The following is a 19249-nucleotide window of genomic DNA, read 5'->3' on the forward strand; positions in this document are numbered from 1 at the left end:
AAGAGCGCAATTGTACTGACTATTCCTGTACTAAGTACTTACGAGGTTGGCCATCACAATAGTATCAACCATGACAGGATTCTTCTTTGTGCCCAGAGTGAACTGTAACCCTCGAGGAGGTTGTCCAGTTGTCACATCAAAGCAATGTCCTTCAAGCAATATATATTCCAGTTCATACTCTGCTATAACCGCCCCTTTTATCTATGGAAGGAACACTTCATCAATAAATTATGTCACATAACTATGTGGGAAAAGCAATATATTACAGTCACAAACATGTTGTGTGGGGTTTGCCTCGAGGTAACTTCCACAGTCAAAAAAACCCCAAGAAAGGTCCATCCAGCATGAACTTCACTCAATTATAAAACAGGTATCCAAGACAAAGAGGAAGGATCACTCTCTGGAGGTACCTCCCCTCCACTGGCTGTTGAGGAAGCTGATGAACTTCTGCTTTGCTAAGGTAAATCCCAGCTTTATTTTCACAATACAGTTTCCAAACGCTCAGCTTTGGTCAATCAAACACCCTCAGTATTTTGCACAAGCTTATTGACTCAAATAAATCTAATTACTTTGGAGATGAGGGATTAAAATGTAATAAAATGCAATTAAATAATAATTGAAAGAACTGTGAACTAAAAGAGGGTGACGTACATTTTAAACTACATTAATAAACAGTAATGAATTCCAGTTTATATGAGGATTTACCTAGGTTACAAGAACTAGGAAACACAAAGAATCCTTTAATTGCTTTACTTTTATCTGAAATGTAGTATTTCTCTAAACACAAAGCTCAATTTAGCAGGTAAATTGCTTTAACTTGTACTTTGCATTCTGATCTTTTTCTATTACATTGCTTTCCTTTAAGACTTGTCTTATTTTTTAAGAGAGAAAATGAAAAAAAGATGATGACAATAGAAATGGTAAAATATTGACTAAATAATCAATTACCAAAGAAAGTAATTCCAGAGAACAGACACAAGACAAATCTCACAACATTTCAACTTCCCTCTTGAAGTAGAAGGGGCAACACAAGTTTTACAGTGTTTGCAAACTATTACTTACTTCCTGCAAATGAATGTTATCAAGATCACAGGAACTGTTCACTGCTTCAACCAACCAGCTTTCAGGAGTGATCATGTTTAAGGTCAAAAGAGGTGATTCTGGCAATTCTAGGAATTTTGCTACAGGTTCAGAAGGAAGGTGCTTGTTGATCCCATAAGTTAATTCTGGTTCCAGAACAAAACGATAGAAGCTGTTAAAAAAGAAGTGTGACAAACCCCCAATTTTTATTGAAATACAAAGTTCAAACATGAAGGTCTTCTAAAATATTTCCAAATATGGTGAATATTTACCAAGTATGATGGTGTTGGAGGCAAAGTAGCTCACTATTCTCTTAGAATACCATCAGACAATCCCTACAGCATATTGAATGGGCTGGTAGACACACACAGATCTATTCACTTTTGGTAATTTTGCTGTGGACATGCCTGTTTTCCATCAACACTCTAAAGGCTGTGAAAGTGAATACCCAAGAGATGCATCTAGACATCTCAACTGTGAGCAACCTTGAATTCCCAGAATCTGTATCACTGAACTAAGTAGAAGGACTAATCTCTATTGGATGTCACAAGCAGCAGCAAAGACAGACCAAAGGAAAGGTAAAGTTTCTCTGTTCCTCTCCAGCTCTTCCCCCATTTATTCCACATGTAAAAGTTCTCCCATGGACAAGGAAAGAACCAGGCACTAAAACCTGAAAAAGTGCCCAGCTTCAAATGCAATCAATGATGATCACACAAGACACTCAGAAGACTGATGATTAAGACCCTCTTGTGGAATAGGAGATGTGATGTAATTCCTCTCAAAACAAATAAAAACTAAGGACCTCTGTTTTGTGGGCAAGTGAATAACTCTCCAACCCACTGGCTAAAGGACAGGCACTACCACCAGCCTCTCTCATAGGTGATTAGTAATACAGGTGTTAGGATTATAGGTAAAATACCTGCCAAGGAGATGGCTTGTGCTAAAGCATTTGTCTTAGAGGGAAAGGAATCCTCTCCAGGGAATTAATTTCAGTGTAAATGTCTATCACTGAATTAGTGAATCCTGTTTTTTACACACAGATAAAAGAAACTTCCATTTATGGCAAATACATTCAGTCTATCATATTCTCAATGAAATATAATGACATCTCAAATGCAGACTGTACATTTATTGAGATGAATTTAATTCTTAAGAGTACTGAATCTGTAAAATTGATTACACAAACAGTGGGCTGTAAAGAAGCCCATTGTTAGGAAGACAATCTCCCTCTGCAAGTTTTCACAGGCCTAAGCGAATCTCCATTGATTTCTTTAAGGCCTGGTAATGAGAGGTGCATTTGACGGACTAGATCATTCCCTGTGATACCATGCTTGATGCCTTAAAACAAGAACTCCTCTAAACAAGTGCAAACTGCTTAGGTAACATTCAATGAAAAATGAGTCAACAAAAAGAATCCAGAAACACAAAGCAATGTTTACTTTTTAAGAGAATATACACCATTAAGGCTGTTTTTTCAAACCAAGCATGAGAAGCTATGAACTACTCACCTCTTCAGTGGCACTTCAGACAGCTTAGATTTGCAGTTCAAAAATAACCTGAGTTTCATATTGATAATGTCCCTGAGTACCTACAGAAAAAAAAAATCTCTGTAAAAAGTGGTTCTTGGTAATCACCAAACTTTGAAAAGAAGCCAAAGTTACCTTTGTGACATCCTGCCATTTCTCAAGTTTCAACAGAAATCTCAAAACTTTTAAAAGATGTAAATATATTTGTATATAAAGGATATTGTCAGATACTCTAAATAAAGATATGACCTTTCCTAAAACTGCATGATTTAGCATATGATATTCTTGATAGTCAAAATATTAATGTCTTCTCCTACTGATGCAGTTTTCTAAAAAGCAGCTATCCCCATTTTCCAATGCTTGAGTAAATTAAATTATCACCCTTGTTACATTGTGATTTTAAAGCACTTGAAGGTCTCTAAGTACAACATATACCTTTTATTCAACAACCAATCTTAAAACAATTACTTTCAATCTTATTAAAATAGTTGTATATGGAAAACTGTTACATATAGTAAAGTTCAGACCACTATTTTAATATTACTTAATAATTTTAAATGTCAACAATATATTAACAGTGTATTAAACCATTCAATTAACTTCAAAACATTTTGGTAAGTTAACATTTCTATTTTTTTCCTCTCAGTTTCTTCATCTGTTCATTTCTAAAACACTAATGTTCTGGATGTTGTTATATAGGAACCATAATATTAGGAGGGTATTTTTTTCTTATTTTTGTGAGCAATCTGTTTTGCTTAAAGCTAACAAAGTTATTAATTTCTTTAATGCACTCATAAAAACCTTTATCAAGTTACCATCATTTCTGTGTTTTCTGATACAAAGTGCTTATCTGAAAGCATAAAGCAGCTGTGCCTACATTTATGGATATTAGAAAAGCCAATAAGATATAAAAGCTAAGTTACAATACCAATACTAGTAAGGCTAATATCTAAAATTACTACAATGGCAAATAAATTTGGAACAAAGCAAGACAATAGTCATCATTAAATCTCTCTTTTATTATAACTGTAATTTTTCTTTCCTCAGTTCAACTCATGGCTTACACTCATTCTTTACTACAATGCTGTAACTTTACTTAGCCCTAGGGACCTGTTCTATTTCTAGTTTCTTATTCTCATCCTTTGTGTCACGTGAATACCATCACTGAAAAACTACTGAATAAAAAATAAAGACTAGGGAATAGCATATTTGTGTGAACAAGTGAAGAAGCAGGAAATGAGAACCCAAAAGCACTGGAAGCATAAGAAGGAAAAGCACTACATGACATAAATTTAAGACCACCAAAATCAAAATAGATGTCAAAGTGACTCGAATACCTATCTATCATTCAGAATGAAGAGAATGATAAAAACCTGTATTGGACTTTACCTTCAAACAAAACAAAACCCTCATCCCATTAGCAAGAATGATTCTTAGCAATCTGCATTGATAGGCTTTTGTGTAGACTGAAATTATCTTGCAGAAGGCTGACGTATCATTCCAATTCATCCATGAAATTTAGTACAGTACCCCAAAAAAATGCCATTCTTAATTAACATTTCAAAGGAATTTAAATAGGAAATGACAAGTAAGACAATAATTCCTTTTCTCTGTGTTTTTCAACAATACAACTTCGGAAATACTGAACTTGGTTCTATTACTTAGGGCGTCTGAGGACACCAAAAACCAGGGCATTCGAGTCAACACATGAAAATGGTGACAAAATTAGGAAGACTCTTTTATAGGATACTTGAAGAGTTCAGTCTGTTTACTTTAAGTCAGAAAATTCAAAGAGCATGGAAATTTAGTTCAGGAAGCACTGTAAAACACTGCTGAATTATTTCAGGAGGCCTGAAAATTATTCAAGAGCCAGTTTTATTGTGCATGTGCACAATAAAAAGTCATTTGCAGAACACTTACTTGAGTTACCACAACTCATCTGAAGAACATTAACTCAGTAAACCATGATTATTGAACCAGTCACTTGGAATTGTTTATGAACCTCAGCATAATACAAAGCATCTGCACTGAAAACAAACTTATAATAGAATCTTCAACAGAACTGGCAAAATGATGAGACCATCAATGCTTACAGCATGGATCTAAACAAAAATCTGTAATTCCAAGTCTGAGTTTAACAGTCAGGTTAATTAGCCACTGGAAAAGCTCAGTAGGAGCTCTAATCTCTACTCAACTGCTTGGTAATATTTAAATTAGGAATTGATTAAAAAATTATTTCTACTTCAAATACTAATTGTTAGAAAGAAGTCCTGTGGCCTGCGTTATATAGAAAATCAGACTAGACTATCAAAGGGGGCTCCTTCAGGGATTCCCGTTACTTCAGGGATGGAAGAAGAATTTCTCTCTGAAGATAGAATAAACAAATGACTAAAGGCAAAAGATAACTGACAGGAAAAAAATAAAAGGCTTGATTTTTCTCTCCACACTTTTGAATTACTGGATACTTACTGGAACAAGAAAAAATGATGGATGATCCTATGAGTATGTCGAATAATTTTTCCTCATGTTTTTGGTGAAACATGAGGAAAAACCCCCACAACTCTTCGATTTTGTCCTCTGTTTTAGCAGAAAGAATTTCTACTTTTCTCACATCAACTTAAGAGATCACCCTTCATAACTTCAGGACTAGTTAGCTTTTCCATATATTCTGCTGAGAACTTATGTGGTCCAACCATGGTAAAGTTACGGCTGGCATTTAAATATTTACAGTAGACAGTGACTCTGCCTCGTCTGGAAATACTTGATGGTGAAGTCTGTAACAAAAATGGAAGGTGCTACCTGCCTCACTCTGGAGAGGATTGGAGCAGTTCATATGACACAATACAGTACATATTTTAAAAACAGAAAGCAGCTTTGACTGAGCACTCATTCATGCTCTGATTCATACCTTGCCTCTACCCTTAAATTGCCAGTCTCTTACACTAAGCAGTAAAGTTTGGATTACAGCCAACCTAAAGCTATTGACACCTCTCTCAATTTCAATCCCACTTAATATGAGTAACTTTTTGTTCATATTTTTAATAAAAAATACCAAAAGATTTATTTGAAGTGACTATTAAGTGACACAAAGTAATACAATAGAGTAGTCTCACCAGGGTGAAAAAACCCCATCACGATATGGACATATTCAACACAGACTGGGGCAAGAATCATATGTTCTGCCATGGTAGTTACTCCACAGATTTTGCACCATGAATAGTTACCAATATAATATACTTGGCTCTAATCCAATTATGTAACTGAAAAAAGAGCCCTTAAATATAAATATATTCTAGCAATTCAAGTTTCTAGTATTTAAGTCACCTATATATAGTAAGCTAATCAGAAAGGCATTCATTTAAGGACTTTGAGTTTGGGGCTTGCTGCATTTGCATGTCTGTTTTGTTTCTACAGCAGGAGATGTTGGCTTTCCAGGTAATAATAATATTTACATATATATATATATATATATATAAAAATATATATAAATATATATATATATATATATATAAAAAACTTTCAGGTGATTTTTCCTTATTTAAAAGATATTATTAAAAAGTTTAATTTACATTAAAATATTTCTGGCTTGTTTACTTTCAACAGCATTTCATTATTCTCTCCTAAGGGTTGGCTTCTTGCATAAAACTAGAGCTCCTATGAATGAAGCAGGAACTGCAATAGCTGAACAGCTTGGGACACCATGGGAGTCATTTGCCCAAGCATGCATGAGGGAGCCTGTTGAGCCCAGAGGAATGGAGGTTTCTGCTCTGAGCTATAAGGTCCTTGATGTGATTCATATAATAATATGAACTTCTGGATAAATGGAGAGTTTCCAGTCCATTTCAACATGAAAATATTTTCATTTGGTAATATCAAGCTTTCATTTTAACTGAGAATGGTGAAATGAAAGACCTGGTTCTAGAGAAAAGCTAGTATTCTGGAGTCTTGAAATAGCAAAATTTTTTATGAATTTAAAAAAATGTTTTACTTTGCTCCACTATATGAAGAGTGAGTGGATGCTTCAATATTTGATATAAAAGGTTATGAAAATGGGTGGGGGGGAGGAGAACATCAATTAAAGAATTTATGAAACTTGCATAATTACTGCAGGGGGAAAAAAAAGATAAAATAGGATGCAGCAAAAATCAAGTTGGAGGCTTCAGAATTGTAAAAGACCACAAAGTGAAGACAAAATTTACATTTTTAAGGGAAATATAAAGGAACCTGAGACAGAGTGATATTCTGCAGTAGGTGAAAGAAGAAAATAATTTTAGCAGCTCTGTTTTTAGGACAGTTTCCCTTTAGAAGATCAATAACTACACACAATGGAAGTCTATCTAGATATACTTGGTAGCGTTAATTAACTGATAAATATCCCTCCAAGAGCTGAAAGGCTTACAGCCCAATCTTCTTATGATGATATTACAGGTCAGATTTAGACCAACTCATTTAGATGCCTTGGAAAGCTAAGTTGATCTGGGTTTAATGGAAAGAAGCACCTCCTAAGTGCTGGTTTAATGGAAAGAAGTACCTCCTAAGACTTTGAGATGCAAAAAATTATGTACACAATCTCCTCCTTTCTTTCTATTGACTGTATAGAGCACTTACAGACTCACTTTAAGAGGACTGGGGCATTTGAATTTTACTTGCATATAAGGTATTCATAATGATGAATTAGGTCATCCTCAACTTCTTTTATGAATTAAAATAAGTAAACATATTTTAGAGGAAAAAAAAACCAAACCAAATTTTGTTTACCCTTTACTAAACTGTATGTGGAAATCAGAACAAGTTTAGTAACAACTGAACTACAAAGATGCAAATTAAAAGAAATGACCAGCATCTTACAATCAATAACTGAGTCATCTTCTGTGCCTCTCTTGTCAATGGATCCACAATAGCAACAACATCATAGAATGGGTCATTCTCTTGGGGCTCGACTTTTACTACGCTGTTAAAAAAGTATTAAAAACAAGTGACATGAAACTCTAAACTGAATTTGTTGAAATGACAAACTTTAGACATGAATTTGCAATATCAGAGGCACTTAAGATTTTACTCCTCAAGAAAATATTTCCTTCATTTCAAGCAATAATCATGATTTCTCCCTGTGATACAATTAGGAAAGCTAAATGTGAACAAAAAATATAGCATTAATCTACATACATCTATACTGGTTATTGATTAGATACATTATCCAAAACAAAACTATTAAAATAAAACACAGTAAGACTTAAAAAAGGGCCTTTTTGTCACTTGTCTACAGTTCCCTTCATAGAGATCTGGAATCATTGGATTAGACAAGTAGTGGTAGTGACACAATTTAAAAAGAAAAAAAAAAGGGAAAAATGGCATCTGAGAAGTGTGAAACTTGATACCTTTTTTGCATTCCAGAAAATAATTCAGTTTGATAAACTTGTAGACTAAGTCAAGCAAACCCTAGTTAAAGTACTCTGGATCTACAGGAAGGAAATGTCAGTAAACTTCATTTTAAAAAAGAAAAAAAAAAAAGTCGTATGCTGTAGATACAGAAAAGGGACTTTCTGAACTTGTTTTCCACAAAACAAATGGTAACAGCACAGCACTGACTATTGCTAGTGTAACTTTGAAAAAGGGGTCAGCCTCTTAGAAAAGGCTACCTCTTAGAAAATATTTCATTCCTGCTCTCAACAACAGGGACAGCCCTTCAGCACAGCACACTGAAGCACCTTTACTAACAAAAATAAGTAGGGATTCACAACCAGCATGACAAAAGTTTTTATAAAAATTTGTAATTTGATCACAGTTCTTGTATTATCATACGTCCTTTTAAAACATGTACCATCTGCTCCTTTTTCAGCAAAGGGTAAGGTTGGAAAATCAATAGGTATTACTAATGAATTTGTCAAGAAAAAGGTAAAGATGCATTATGCTGTGGCAGATGAGCAGGCTGTTCACACAAGAATTTTAAAATTAGAATGCTTACTCAAGTTTCCAAAGACTCTATGTAATCATCATTACATTCAAATGTTAATAAAAAAAATACTCTAAGTGCATTATCATGACAAAACTGACCTGTGCTGTTCTTTGAGCAACTCAACATCTTGTCTCATCTCTGTTTTAGGCAAGGAAGACAGCAGGGCATCTATTTTCATAATCAAATCACTGCCACTGTATTAAATAAGGCACATACAGTTTGGTTTTCATTAGAGAAGGAGTAAAAAATTAACATTTTAATGTCTTTCTCTTTGTATAAGGGATATTTAGAAAGCCCACATCCCAGACCTGGACGCTAAGGTGATTAACACCTTGGGACCTGTAGCTTTGAGTTAAACCTTTAGCATGACAATGCCCAAGAACCACTACAGCCTTAGAGCTTTTGAAATGTACACTTCTTAATTTTAAGAGATGCAGAATTCAGAGTTATCATTCAGCCTCACAGCAATTATTTTTCTCAATTGTGGGGTCTTCAAATCTGTGTAATTTGATGAAAATGTGGGGCTTGGTCCACAAGGTGAATTAAACCTAAATTAACCACAAGTTTTTATTAGTCACAAGTTTGCCAAAGAGATCTGATTCAGAATCAAGAGAATTGAGTATATGATGTCAAAATCTGCTGACATTTATAGCTCTTTATTCCTTTTTTTTTTTTTTAAATTTTCCCATTTATGACAACATCTAGAAACAGACATAAATGACCATGTTTCAAGTTGGCCACATCTTTATATTTTTTCTATTGGAATTTTAGAAATCTAAGTTCTATTTCAACATTGTTAATCGTAATATTTGTCTAAATACAGTTTGTGTCTCACTGCTTATCTCCTTGAGTTCTATCTCTTGCTGATTTTGTTTATCTGGCAATGATTCTTTCAGTTGTGCCAGTCCTTCTAGGTATCAGAAGTGATACTCAGAAAGTTGATAGATACTGTAAGAAGAATATAATTTTGCTCTCTTCTTTGTACACAAGCTGTAGCCTTAGACTAGAAGATGGCTAGGACTCATCTCATCTTTACACTTCTTCAATGAACAGATGTGTGAATGTTGTCCAGCCTGATGTCAGGGCACAGCATCTGCCCATGCCTTTACAGGCTCCCTTACTAACAATTCCCAAAGGCAGTGACTTCAAATATTAATAGTCAGATTGGGCTTAAGATGCACTGTATTTTATCAAGCTTATTATTATTCTTTACAGTTACTCTTATGTAAACAAAGCCTAGCAGAAATTGTTTACTGTTAGCTGTACTCTTGGTTGTAAGTACAGTCAAAGTAGGGAAAGTATTTGGAGTAATTCAGCAGAGCTGCACACATGTTATGGGGCAAGAGAATTTTACCTTTTACTACTGTTTCCCATCTCCTTGACAATAGCTTTAATCTTCTCTGCTGAGGTACTGTATGTTATCTTTTCCAACAAATTAAAGTCTTCTGCAGAGAATTCATTTTCATCTAAAGGACCCAGTACCTTAGATAGAGAAAAAAAAATGTTAAGTGTAAAATGTCTCAATAATGCTCTGGCTGTAAGTAAAAATAAACGAGTATTTTAAATGAGTGCACAATATTCAATATGAAACCCCAATCCCCATATACATCAACACTATTAATTATAAAACTAATTAAACTTTATAGCAACTATGCAGAATTGGGTTTTTATACTTATGTGACTATAGTTAATCGTCAATCACAAAGAATAACTGCAATGGAAATACCCATGCTATTTTTCATTATACATCCTTCTGTTAAGGAATATCCTATTTAGAAATAACAACTCTAAGTTTAAGAAAAAGCTCTCTTAAGTAAAATATTTTAAACTCAAATTACTACTTGTCTACCACACTCTTTAGTTGTTTAATTCTATGAACACAATCTTCTTCTAAGACTTGTCAAATGAAGCAGAATGGATAGTAAGGAAGAACAGGAAAGGATACAAAACGCATAATAAGAGAACACACAGGATTACTACACTTTTTGGTGTCTGAAGGAAAAGAAAGTGCCTTGGAGTCCCAGAAAATAGCTTTGAGGATGTTGTTTGGATTTTCTACTCAGTCTATCAGGCCAAATTGACCCAAGACAACTCCAATAGCCGACAGGGCTCCCAGGATGTAGAATGTCATGATATAAATTTGGTGTTGAATGCCTCTCTCCCAAAATTCAACTGTTTTCTATAAATGAGAGGTTATATAACAAAATTCCACTTTTGATTTTTTTATTAATAATGTATAAGATAGATGAAACCATAGTGTAATTATGAAATACTATGGTAATTTAGTAGAAGCCATACTTAAAAAAATTAATTTGCTGATAAAAGCAAAACTTCTGTGATGAAATAGCAAGAAAGGAAGGATATCCCATGTCTTTTTAAAAGTAATCCTTTAAAGTGAAAACACACTTTCAGAGATATGAATACACATTATTAAATTTATCCAAATATTTTAATGAAACTTTTTGCCCAAAACTTAAAAGATATCTTATTTGAGCTTTTTTTAGGCATGGAGAATAGTAATATTAATTTATAAAATAAATTCACTAACTTAGTTATGAGGGAGCTGACATAAAAAAGCCAACAGTTCCTTAAGGCTTCATCAACAAAAATGCTTTCCGTGTGTTTCTTAGTGGTATTTCAGTTGCATCTCAGAAGCATTTAGGATGCCTAAGAGTAACCCAACTCACAATTTAAAGAGTTACCAGTAATGAGATGCCAGCATAGTTTTCTTTCTGTTTCTTTCTAATGGTGTAGGAGTAAATCAAAAATAGAAGAGTTAAAGAGTAGTTTGTAAATTGTACATTTGTGATGTAAGGCACCGACTGTCATTTAACAAGCACTAAGTATGGAATGCAACATCATATTTTTTGATCACGCACCATCTACTTACAAACTGTAATAAAGGCTACTGGTTTCAGCATATACATACAAGAATTTGAAACAACAAAGTTGCTATACTTTTATCTGCATATTGGGAATTAAGACTATAAAACAACTTAATATTTATAAAAATGTGGTGTTTTAGAGCTTGAAATACTAACCTAGTCAATGTAATTTATATATATTTATTTACATGGCAAAATAAAGGTAACTTCAGGATCAAAAGTTATTCTTAAACACCACAAATAATAAATCAGATATTAACCTATTTTGAGAATTTAGTCAAATTAACTCTAAAATAGCTGTAGGAATGATATACACACATAGTAGCTTCAATAGAATGGAGCTAATGAAAAAATAAGGAGTAAAGCAAAATAAAAAAGCAAACATTCATACCATTCTCTAACAACTGTCTGAATAAATGGGAAATCAATATAATGCATTTTCTTTAGTTTGAAACTGAAGTTTCAGAAGTAAAAAAAAAAATCCTACAGAAAGATTGAGAGACTTAATTTCTTTCTTACCCTGCCATTGCTGATAACAGCCATTTGCCCAGGAAGCAGCTTCAGAACCTCCTGGCAGAACAGCTGGTGAGTTTTAATTAAATCCAGTCCTAAAGTGTTGTACTTCTTCTCAAAAGTATCGCCATCCATTCCCTAAAGCAAAGGTAAAGCATGAGATGCTGGAATGATTCAGCAAAAATAAATTTTGTAACAGATGAGGAAATCAACGGTTTTCTTCAAGTTATGTGGTAACCAGAAATCAAAGTAAAACATCCACCTCAGCTTCAGTGTAAGCACATGATTGCTGGAGTGGAGCCACAGTCTCACACCCATCTAGAGTGCAGTCTGTACCCTGGGGCAACTGTGAATAACCATGAGAGCAAAGCTGAGCCTGAGGTTAAGCAATTTTTTCATGATCCAGCACAACAGCTGCATGAAAAGTAACACTCTCCATTAACAACTCAACTGTATTCTCACTTCCAGGAAAAAGATATAAAAGAATTCGTAATACTCTAAAAACCTAACAATCATTCTAATACGGTCAGTGGATACAACCTGAACATGTTTTTGGGGAAGCCAACATCATCCAGAAAGACACATAACAAATTCATGTTCAAAGTGGGGAAAAACACGACCAAAACTTACACTGGAACTGTGCCTCACCTATCAAAATTATTCTGATATGTATATCTTCCATTAGTAATATACTGACCAAGCAAACAGATTCATTCAGATACAATTAATATAATGACATAAATTAGTAACATACTTAGCATACACAGCTTCATTAGAGACCTTTATGTCTCTCAAAATTTATTAAACAATGAAATAAGAGCATGACTCAAAAATATTCCTTTTCTAATATGGTTCCAGAGAGTTCCCTTAGTCTTCCAACTCTTCTGCTTAAAAACACTAAAATGCACACCTCTTTCTGACGGAAAACCAGTAGTTAGCAGCTGTTACTTCATAACTCACCTCCATTCTCATTTAGTCATAATTTTCTCTGAAGTCTAAATTCTTGAGAAACATTAATACTGCAATTTTAACTAAACAAAAGAGCTATTAAAAAAATCAACAATTAAACTATTTTGGTCTCAATTATTTGGTACCCATATGCTAAATTTTTCAGTACTCATATTTTCTCCATTTAAAGAAATTCTCTGTTCTTCAATCACATAAAAGTCATCAAAAATCCAAATCTGCTTGAGCAAAAACTGTATATGGGTTATAAACTTCACTGGCATTTGGCCAAACACTGTTATTCTCAACATCTCCTTACATTAAAACATATGTAAAATGGAAAAGAAAGTAATCTAATTTAGTTTGCACTCACCGGGATGAGGAATTTAACAATTTTAGTTCCAGCTGCAAGGGATTTCGCTGTCTCTTCCTTACTGAGTTTACTTAGGAAACTTTTTAAGTTGCTGTTGTTTTGGGTTAGAAAAGCAGCCAAAATTCCTCTTGCAATGGCTGTGTTATCTTCCTTTATTTTTGACGAAGGATTGTTTAAAATCCCAACTCGTGTATGACTGCTTGTTTTCTGCAAAGAAAAACACAGAACAATAAGTAATTTTACAGTTCCATCTGCTGTTAACCTAATGTATTCATATCAATTATAACTATGTGAAATGCCCTTAAGTATTTAATTTTTTGCAGCTATTTCTCTTTAGAAAAGATACATCAATGACTAATTCAGAACAACTGTGAGTAAAAATGTGATTAGTAAGGATTTACCTATTTTGTGATAAATATTTTAAATAGAAGTGTTAAGTTTTTTTAATAGAACAATTGCTTTTGAGCATTTTGCAGAAGCACGTTTTTAACAAAGGACATACACAAGTGTTCATTTACAGACTTCAGAACTAGTTTTATAGATGTCTTTCTACTTCACAAAAATTATTGAACTAAGCATAAAACAAATGAAAGAGAATTTATCCACTTATCACTCTAATCTTCATCAACAGAAAAATCTTTCACTTGCTAGTGCAGTGATGCCACTCAAATTTTACCAGAGAATGGGATGATTCTAAGGTAGGATCAAATAACATCACAAACTGAAGAAAAGGTAAATGGACTCCACTGCAGGAAGGAATAAAAAAATAAGGAATGCAATCACTGGTATTCATCACTGGAGAGGGTTCCACTAAGTACTTCCAAGATGGTCAGAAAACTGAGGAAGCACTGAAGAATCTGGGCTTGCTCCATCTGGCAAAGAGAAGGCTATGGAGAACCTGAATAGCAACCAACAGCTACTGATGGGGGAGTAAAAAACACGACAGGGCTAAACCCTTCCTGGTAGCAGCAAAGGGCACAACAAGGGGTAACACTCGCAAATTTTGGCCTGGCAGAAAAGAACTGTAATGTGAAGGCTGTGCAACACCAGAGCAAAATGAAAAGGGAAGGGACAGAGTCACGTCCTTGGAGATTTTCAGAAATCCTTCAAACACACCTATAGCTGACCTGATGTAATGAAGGCAGTAATTCCACTTTGAGTGGGAGGCTGAACTGGATGACCTCAAGAGGTCTCTTCCAGCTAAGACAGTTCTAAGCTTTTTCCAAATGAAGTAAAAATCTATCAGTAGTTTTCAAGATAGCTGGAATAGCTAAAAGTGAATTTCCTTCAGCCATTTTTCCACCCAGATTTTTGCATGCTTTACTTCAAGTGCTGATGGCAAGTCATGAGCAAGTGGTGACTGCCGAATCTGCTACTATCAGAAATTATACTATACCCTGACTTGAGAAATAAAAGGGACTAGAGAGGAGTAGAGAACCTCAATACAAATCAATGGACTTCTAAAAATACTGTTTCGGTTTTTTTCTCATGAAACTCAAAAATCACTGGACTAAGAAATACATGAGGTTTATCTAATGTTTTGGGTTTTTTTCCCTAGATTCTCCTCACCAATGCAAGAGGACTTGGCCAGGTGGTTCTCACCTCCTAGTTGGGAGCTATGGCACATTTCCCCTTTTGAAGACGGTTAAAAAATGAAGCTACAGAGAGAATACATCTGTCAAGCCTGAGACACAAATCAAACAGTCCAAGAAATTAAATGCCTTCTGCAATAAGGACTTGTACTGCATATTGTTCTTTATCTTTTTAAAAGCCTCTTTCTAAGACACAGTTGTTACCACATACTTTCTGCAACATACCAATTTTCTAATTCCCTCAGGGTGGTTCCTATTTCATTCTTGATTAGAAAATCTAGATGCGTTCCCAATTTCAGTTTAAGTACTCTTTTAACCTGCCCCAAACAGAGGGTCTTTTTGTCATTTATATTGATGTGACATTTATACTTTCTAAAGTATATTTATATTTTAGACATTCATACTTTAAATCCTATTATTAACACAGAAGAACTTAAAAATAAGCAAACTCATAAATGTGGATGATCCTCCTAGCATATTAAAACGCACACAAAAATTGATCTGTCTCAGAAGCACACAAACAGCACAGGGAGAAATGGTTGCTTCATGGCCACAGCTGTGCCACATAATACAGGAGATAAGTGCTTAATGGTTCACATCAACAGGCAGTATCCTAAATGCCTTCCCAGTAACATTCTGGGCTACCTGATGGGAGTAAGTCTAACTGGGAAGAAATTCACCCTTTTAATACACAGTGTCACAGTTTGTCTCCTGCCTCATGAGTCCATGAACAAAATGGAAATTTCCATGCAGGAATTACAAAACAAAAGCACAGTCTCGTAAGTCTGCACCTGATCAAAAAAAAAAAAAAAAAAAAAAAAAAAAAAAAGAGCTGTTACACTTTTATTTAAGAGTATGATTTTGAATGTGCAGAGACAGTTGTTAAGAACATATTCATAATAACTATTTTAATAAAACCTGCTAGAAACTCACCAGGCTTTTCAAGGCATTAGAAAGCAGTTGCCTACCAGCTGGCTTTTCAAAATCAGCAATAATCCAGATAGTAACAGCATATAATGCATCCTCATCTGAAAATTAAAGATAATTCTGTTTTACATTCTGGAGAATCTTCTCATAACTAATGAAAAACAAACCAATTCTGTTTGTCATTTCAAAATTTATGTGCATATTTGACTGCTGACTTCCACTGTAAGAATCCTTTCCCCTCTGAATTGAAATAAGATTCTTAGAAGGTAATTTATCATTTTAATAGGAGGGAGGCACTAAAATAGCCGATCCATTGTTGCAGCACTTAAAACAAGAAGGCCCTAAATAATTAGTTCCAATTAACAAAACCCGCTTTACCCGAGGTTACTTGTGAACATTTGATGGAGGCTGAGCATATAGCTAGCAATGAAAAGAATTAAGTAGTTACAGGAATGCATAAACTAGGCCAGTCACTTTCCCTGGCAGCAAAGGGAGAGAGTCCTTCAACTAAAGGCAGGAAAAAAACGTATCATTTCTGGACACAAATGGGATTATACTAAATACAGTCCAAGGAAAGTAAACTACTGTGCAAGTGTACACACAGAAAATGTCTGTTTTTCTTGCTCTGTGGTCTCCTGTTCTTTACTTGTCAGAAGAGCAATGGTAAATGAAAAATTTTGCGAAATTATCTGTAGAATATTATCAGTCTACTCAGGTCTATCATACATCCCCCAAAAAATAATGCATATAGCCTGAAATTTTCCAAGGTTCTGGTGAGATGCTAGGAAAAGGTTATTATTAATTGTTGCTGTGGTCTAGAGAAACACACTGGGCAGAGAGATTTGAAATGTAGATTCCATCTTAAAGGTTATAGGTTTTACACAAGAGACCTCAATCTTAGAAATAAGTCTACAGATTGAAAGCCACTCATTTGACAGCTTACTGGGATGTCCCTGTGGTTGTAGACACAGAACCAAGTAAGAGCCAAATAACTTTATTTTAAAGAAATTTAAGCGTTTGGCATTTCTTTCTGATAATGAATTAAGCAAAACTCTGTAAATACCACATAAAAATCACTGAATGAACAGCACTTTGTTAACAGGGTAATTATGTCCCTTGATGGACTCATGTAAATGAGCAGCTGTTAACTGTCTACTTCTAGAATTTAATAAGGCAAGACCCCATGCAGAATTATGCCCCCACTGTTGTAATTTCTTCTCTCTCAAGGAAAGGTACTTGCGTATGCAATAAGAATATTTTACGTCAAAAAGTATTTGAAATGTACAAAAACATTTGAGGTTTAATAAAGACAAAATGTATAAATGGGTTATAATCCATCAGATTATATATAATAGAATATAACTTCTATTTCTTTTCTATAGAAAGCCAAAGGCTCATATAGCAAAATTAAACCATCTAACTAGAGGAAAAATAAGGAGATACTTAATAAATTAGAAACATAATAAATTATTCCTTAAATTTAGAAATACCTAATTTTGGCATAGACATACAAACTCTATTCATTCTGCAGTTGATAATACTGCAAGTAAGAGTAACTTGAAAACCGAACACACTCCAATATCCTCAAGTAAAACCATATTAGTATGGAAGCTGAGTCTATCTTCAAAGCTGCAAAAGTCTTGTAAAGCCTTTCAACTCCATGTCTGTAAAACAAAAACAACTAGCCACAACATCCATCCCATTTCAAAGCTACAAAAACTAAAACAGCTACCCTGTTACTTATAATTCATGTTTACAATATTCAGATATGCTCTGCTTCCCAAAAGAAGACACTGTGATACTGAGAAATGTTTAATTTACATGGAATCCTTGGGATATTGACTTACTTGGCATATCTTACTGGTAAATTTCAACAATTTGTAATAGCCATATAAAGACAGATAGATAACCTATAAAGAAAATTAATTACCTTTTTTTGTTAAATACTTCATGTTATCTGAGATTACAGCACTTTTATCTTGTGAATCCAAAAAGGAGAAAGTAGAGAAGTCTTCCACATGAAATGGAACTGCATAATGTAAACCACAAAGTATTAGATTTATAAAAATGAAAACAAAACTGAAAAACAACCCACAAATCATAACAATATCCAAGAAAAGGAGTTACCAGAGCTGGATCTGAAATGTATGTATCTTCTTTCTGCTCCAAGAATACTGGGGTTTATACGTGAAACTACATTGTTCTGATCCATAAGAAAATCCACTGCATTTACATGATCATCTAACAAACCCTGCAGTAAGAGAAAAATGTAAAATCTGTACTTTTAAGACAGATTTTCAAGACAAACAAAGACCAAGTATTTGTACAATCTTTCAACTGAGCTTTAAGTTTCTACATACACCAAGTTATGGACAATGTCAGGTCAAAACCATACAAATGTGACACAGGTAGTTATTTCAAAATATCAGATACAGATTTTTCAATGAACAACTGCAGTACATTCTCAGTTTCTGGTTGAAAAATTCCATACAATGACTACGTGCTTAGCCGATCCTTCAGCCTTGAATAATTTAAATATACTGTTTCAAAACCATGACCAGAAATTAACGTAACAATGTAGTTGCAGGTGTGATAGTATTAATTTCAAGCCATCTCATTATAAAAAACTTTATATATAAACATTACTGAAACAATTCACTGTCAAATATTTCATCTTGCACTTGTTCAGAAATCTTAAACATACCATGAACACTGCCCGCTGGAAGGAGCCACTGGCATCAAAAATCCTCTGAAGAATAAGTGTCTCCAACTCTGCTGCATCCATCTCCTCTCTGGTAAAGGGCACGCCATTAAACAGCGCTTGAGGCAGCGGGCCCAGGCCACTCTTTTTATAAAAGGTTGCTCCTGCCTGATCAAATCAGAAATATCACAGGATTAAAGAGACTGTGGCTGACTGTAGTAAAAAAATGAAACTAATATCAAGAGAGGATGAACTCTAATCTCTAAGCACTCTTCACTGTCACACCTTGTCACGAGTAGCAGAGACAAAACAGAAAGTGCTTGGAAACCAACCAGGACAGATGGGACTCATTTGTCAAACAAAATGACAAAAGAAATTATAGATCCATATACATCATTGTAAACTTTTGCTTTATCATCTTGCTGAGAAATATTCTTTTATTCTGCTTAACATTCCTAGCAAGTAAAAATAAAGCAAATAACATTTGGAGAAGAACCCTGAGACAGTCAAAGCTGCTTTTATCAAAGAAACCACCCTAGAAAAAAACCTCAAAAGGGTTTTGTGTTTGTAAGTCAAGTTTTACTTGGTAAGAAAGCAGAAGAGGCTAATTTTTCCCCCAAGTGAAAAAATCCATGAGACAAACAGAAATAAAGATGTACTGTAAGTAATTCCCCTTTCTTATTCTGCATCCCTTCATGTTTTCTTTCGGTGCCACTTTCTGAATGGCTACAAACTCTATGGCAGTATCTAT

The 19249-nt window shown here is 34.3% G+C and overlaps 1 protein-coding gene across 5 annotated transcripts in view; it reads right to left on the bottom strand.

Moving 5' to 3' along the window:
• UGGT2 (UDP-glucose glycoprotein glucosyltransferase 2) overlaps window positions 1-19249 on the bottom strand; it is an 80185-nt gene that overhangs the window by 19751 nt on the left and 41185 nt on the right. For all 5 annotated transcript variants that reach the window (XM_010394063.4, XM_020583613.2, XM_020583614.2 and 2 more), the window contains 12 exons: window positions 18502-18666; window positions 17925-18048; window positions 17728-17826; window positions 15804-15898; window positions 13279-13485; window positions 11967-12098; window positions 9917-10044; window positions 8661-8756; window positions 7455-7557; window positions 2589-2668; window positions 1063-1252; window positions 43-201 (listed from right to left, as the gene is read on the bottom strand). In XM_010394063.4, the coding sequence (XP_010392365.3) occupies window positions 43-201; window positions 1063-1252; window positions 2589-2668; window positions 7455-7557; window positions 8661-8756; window positions 9917-10044; window positions 11967-12098; window positions 13279-13485; window positions 15804-15898; window positions 17728-17826; window positions 17925-18048; window positions 18502-18666 (1578 nt within the window). The remainder of the gene's footprint in view (window positions 1-42; window positions 202-1062; window positions 1253-2588; window positions 2669-7454; window positions 7558-8660; window positions 8757-9916; window positions 10045-11966; window positions 12099-13278; window positions 13486-15803; window positions 15899-17727; window positions 17827-17924; window positions 18049-18501; window positions 18667-19249) is intronic.

This window comes from Corvus cornix, chromosome 1, assembly GCF_000738735.6.
Source record: "Corvus cornix cornix isolate S_Up_H32 chromosome 1, ASM73873v5, whole genome shotgun sequence".
NCBI classification, from domain to species: Eukaryota; Metazoa; Chordata; class Aves; order Passeriformes; family Corvidae; genus Corvus; species Corvus cornix.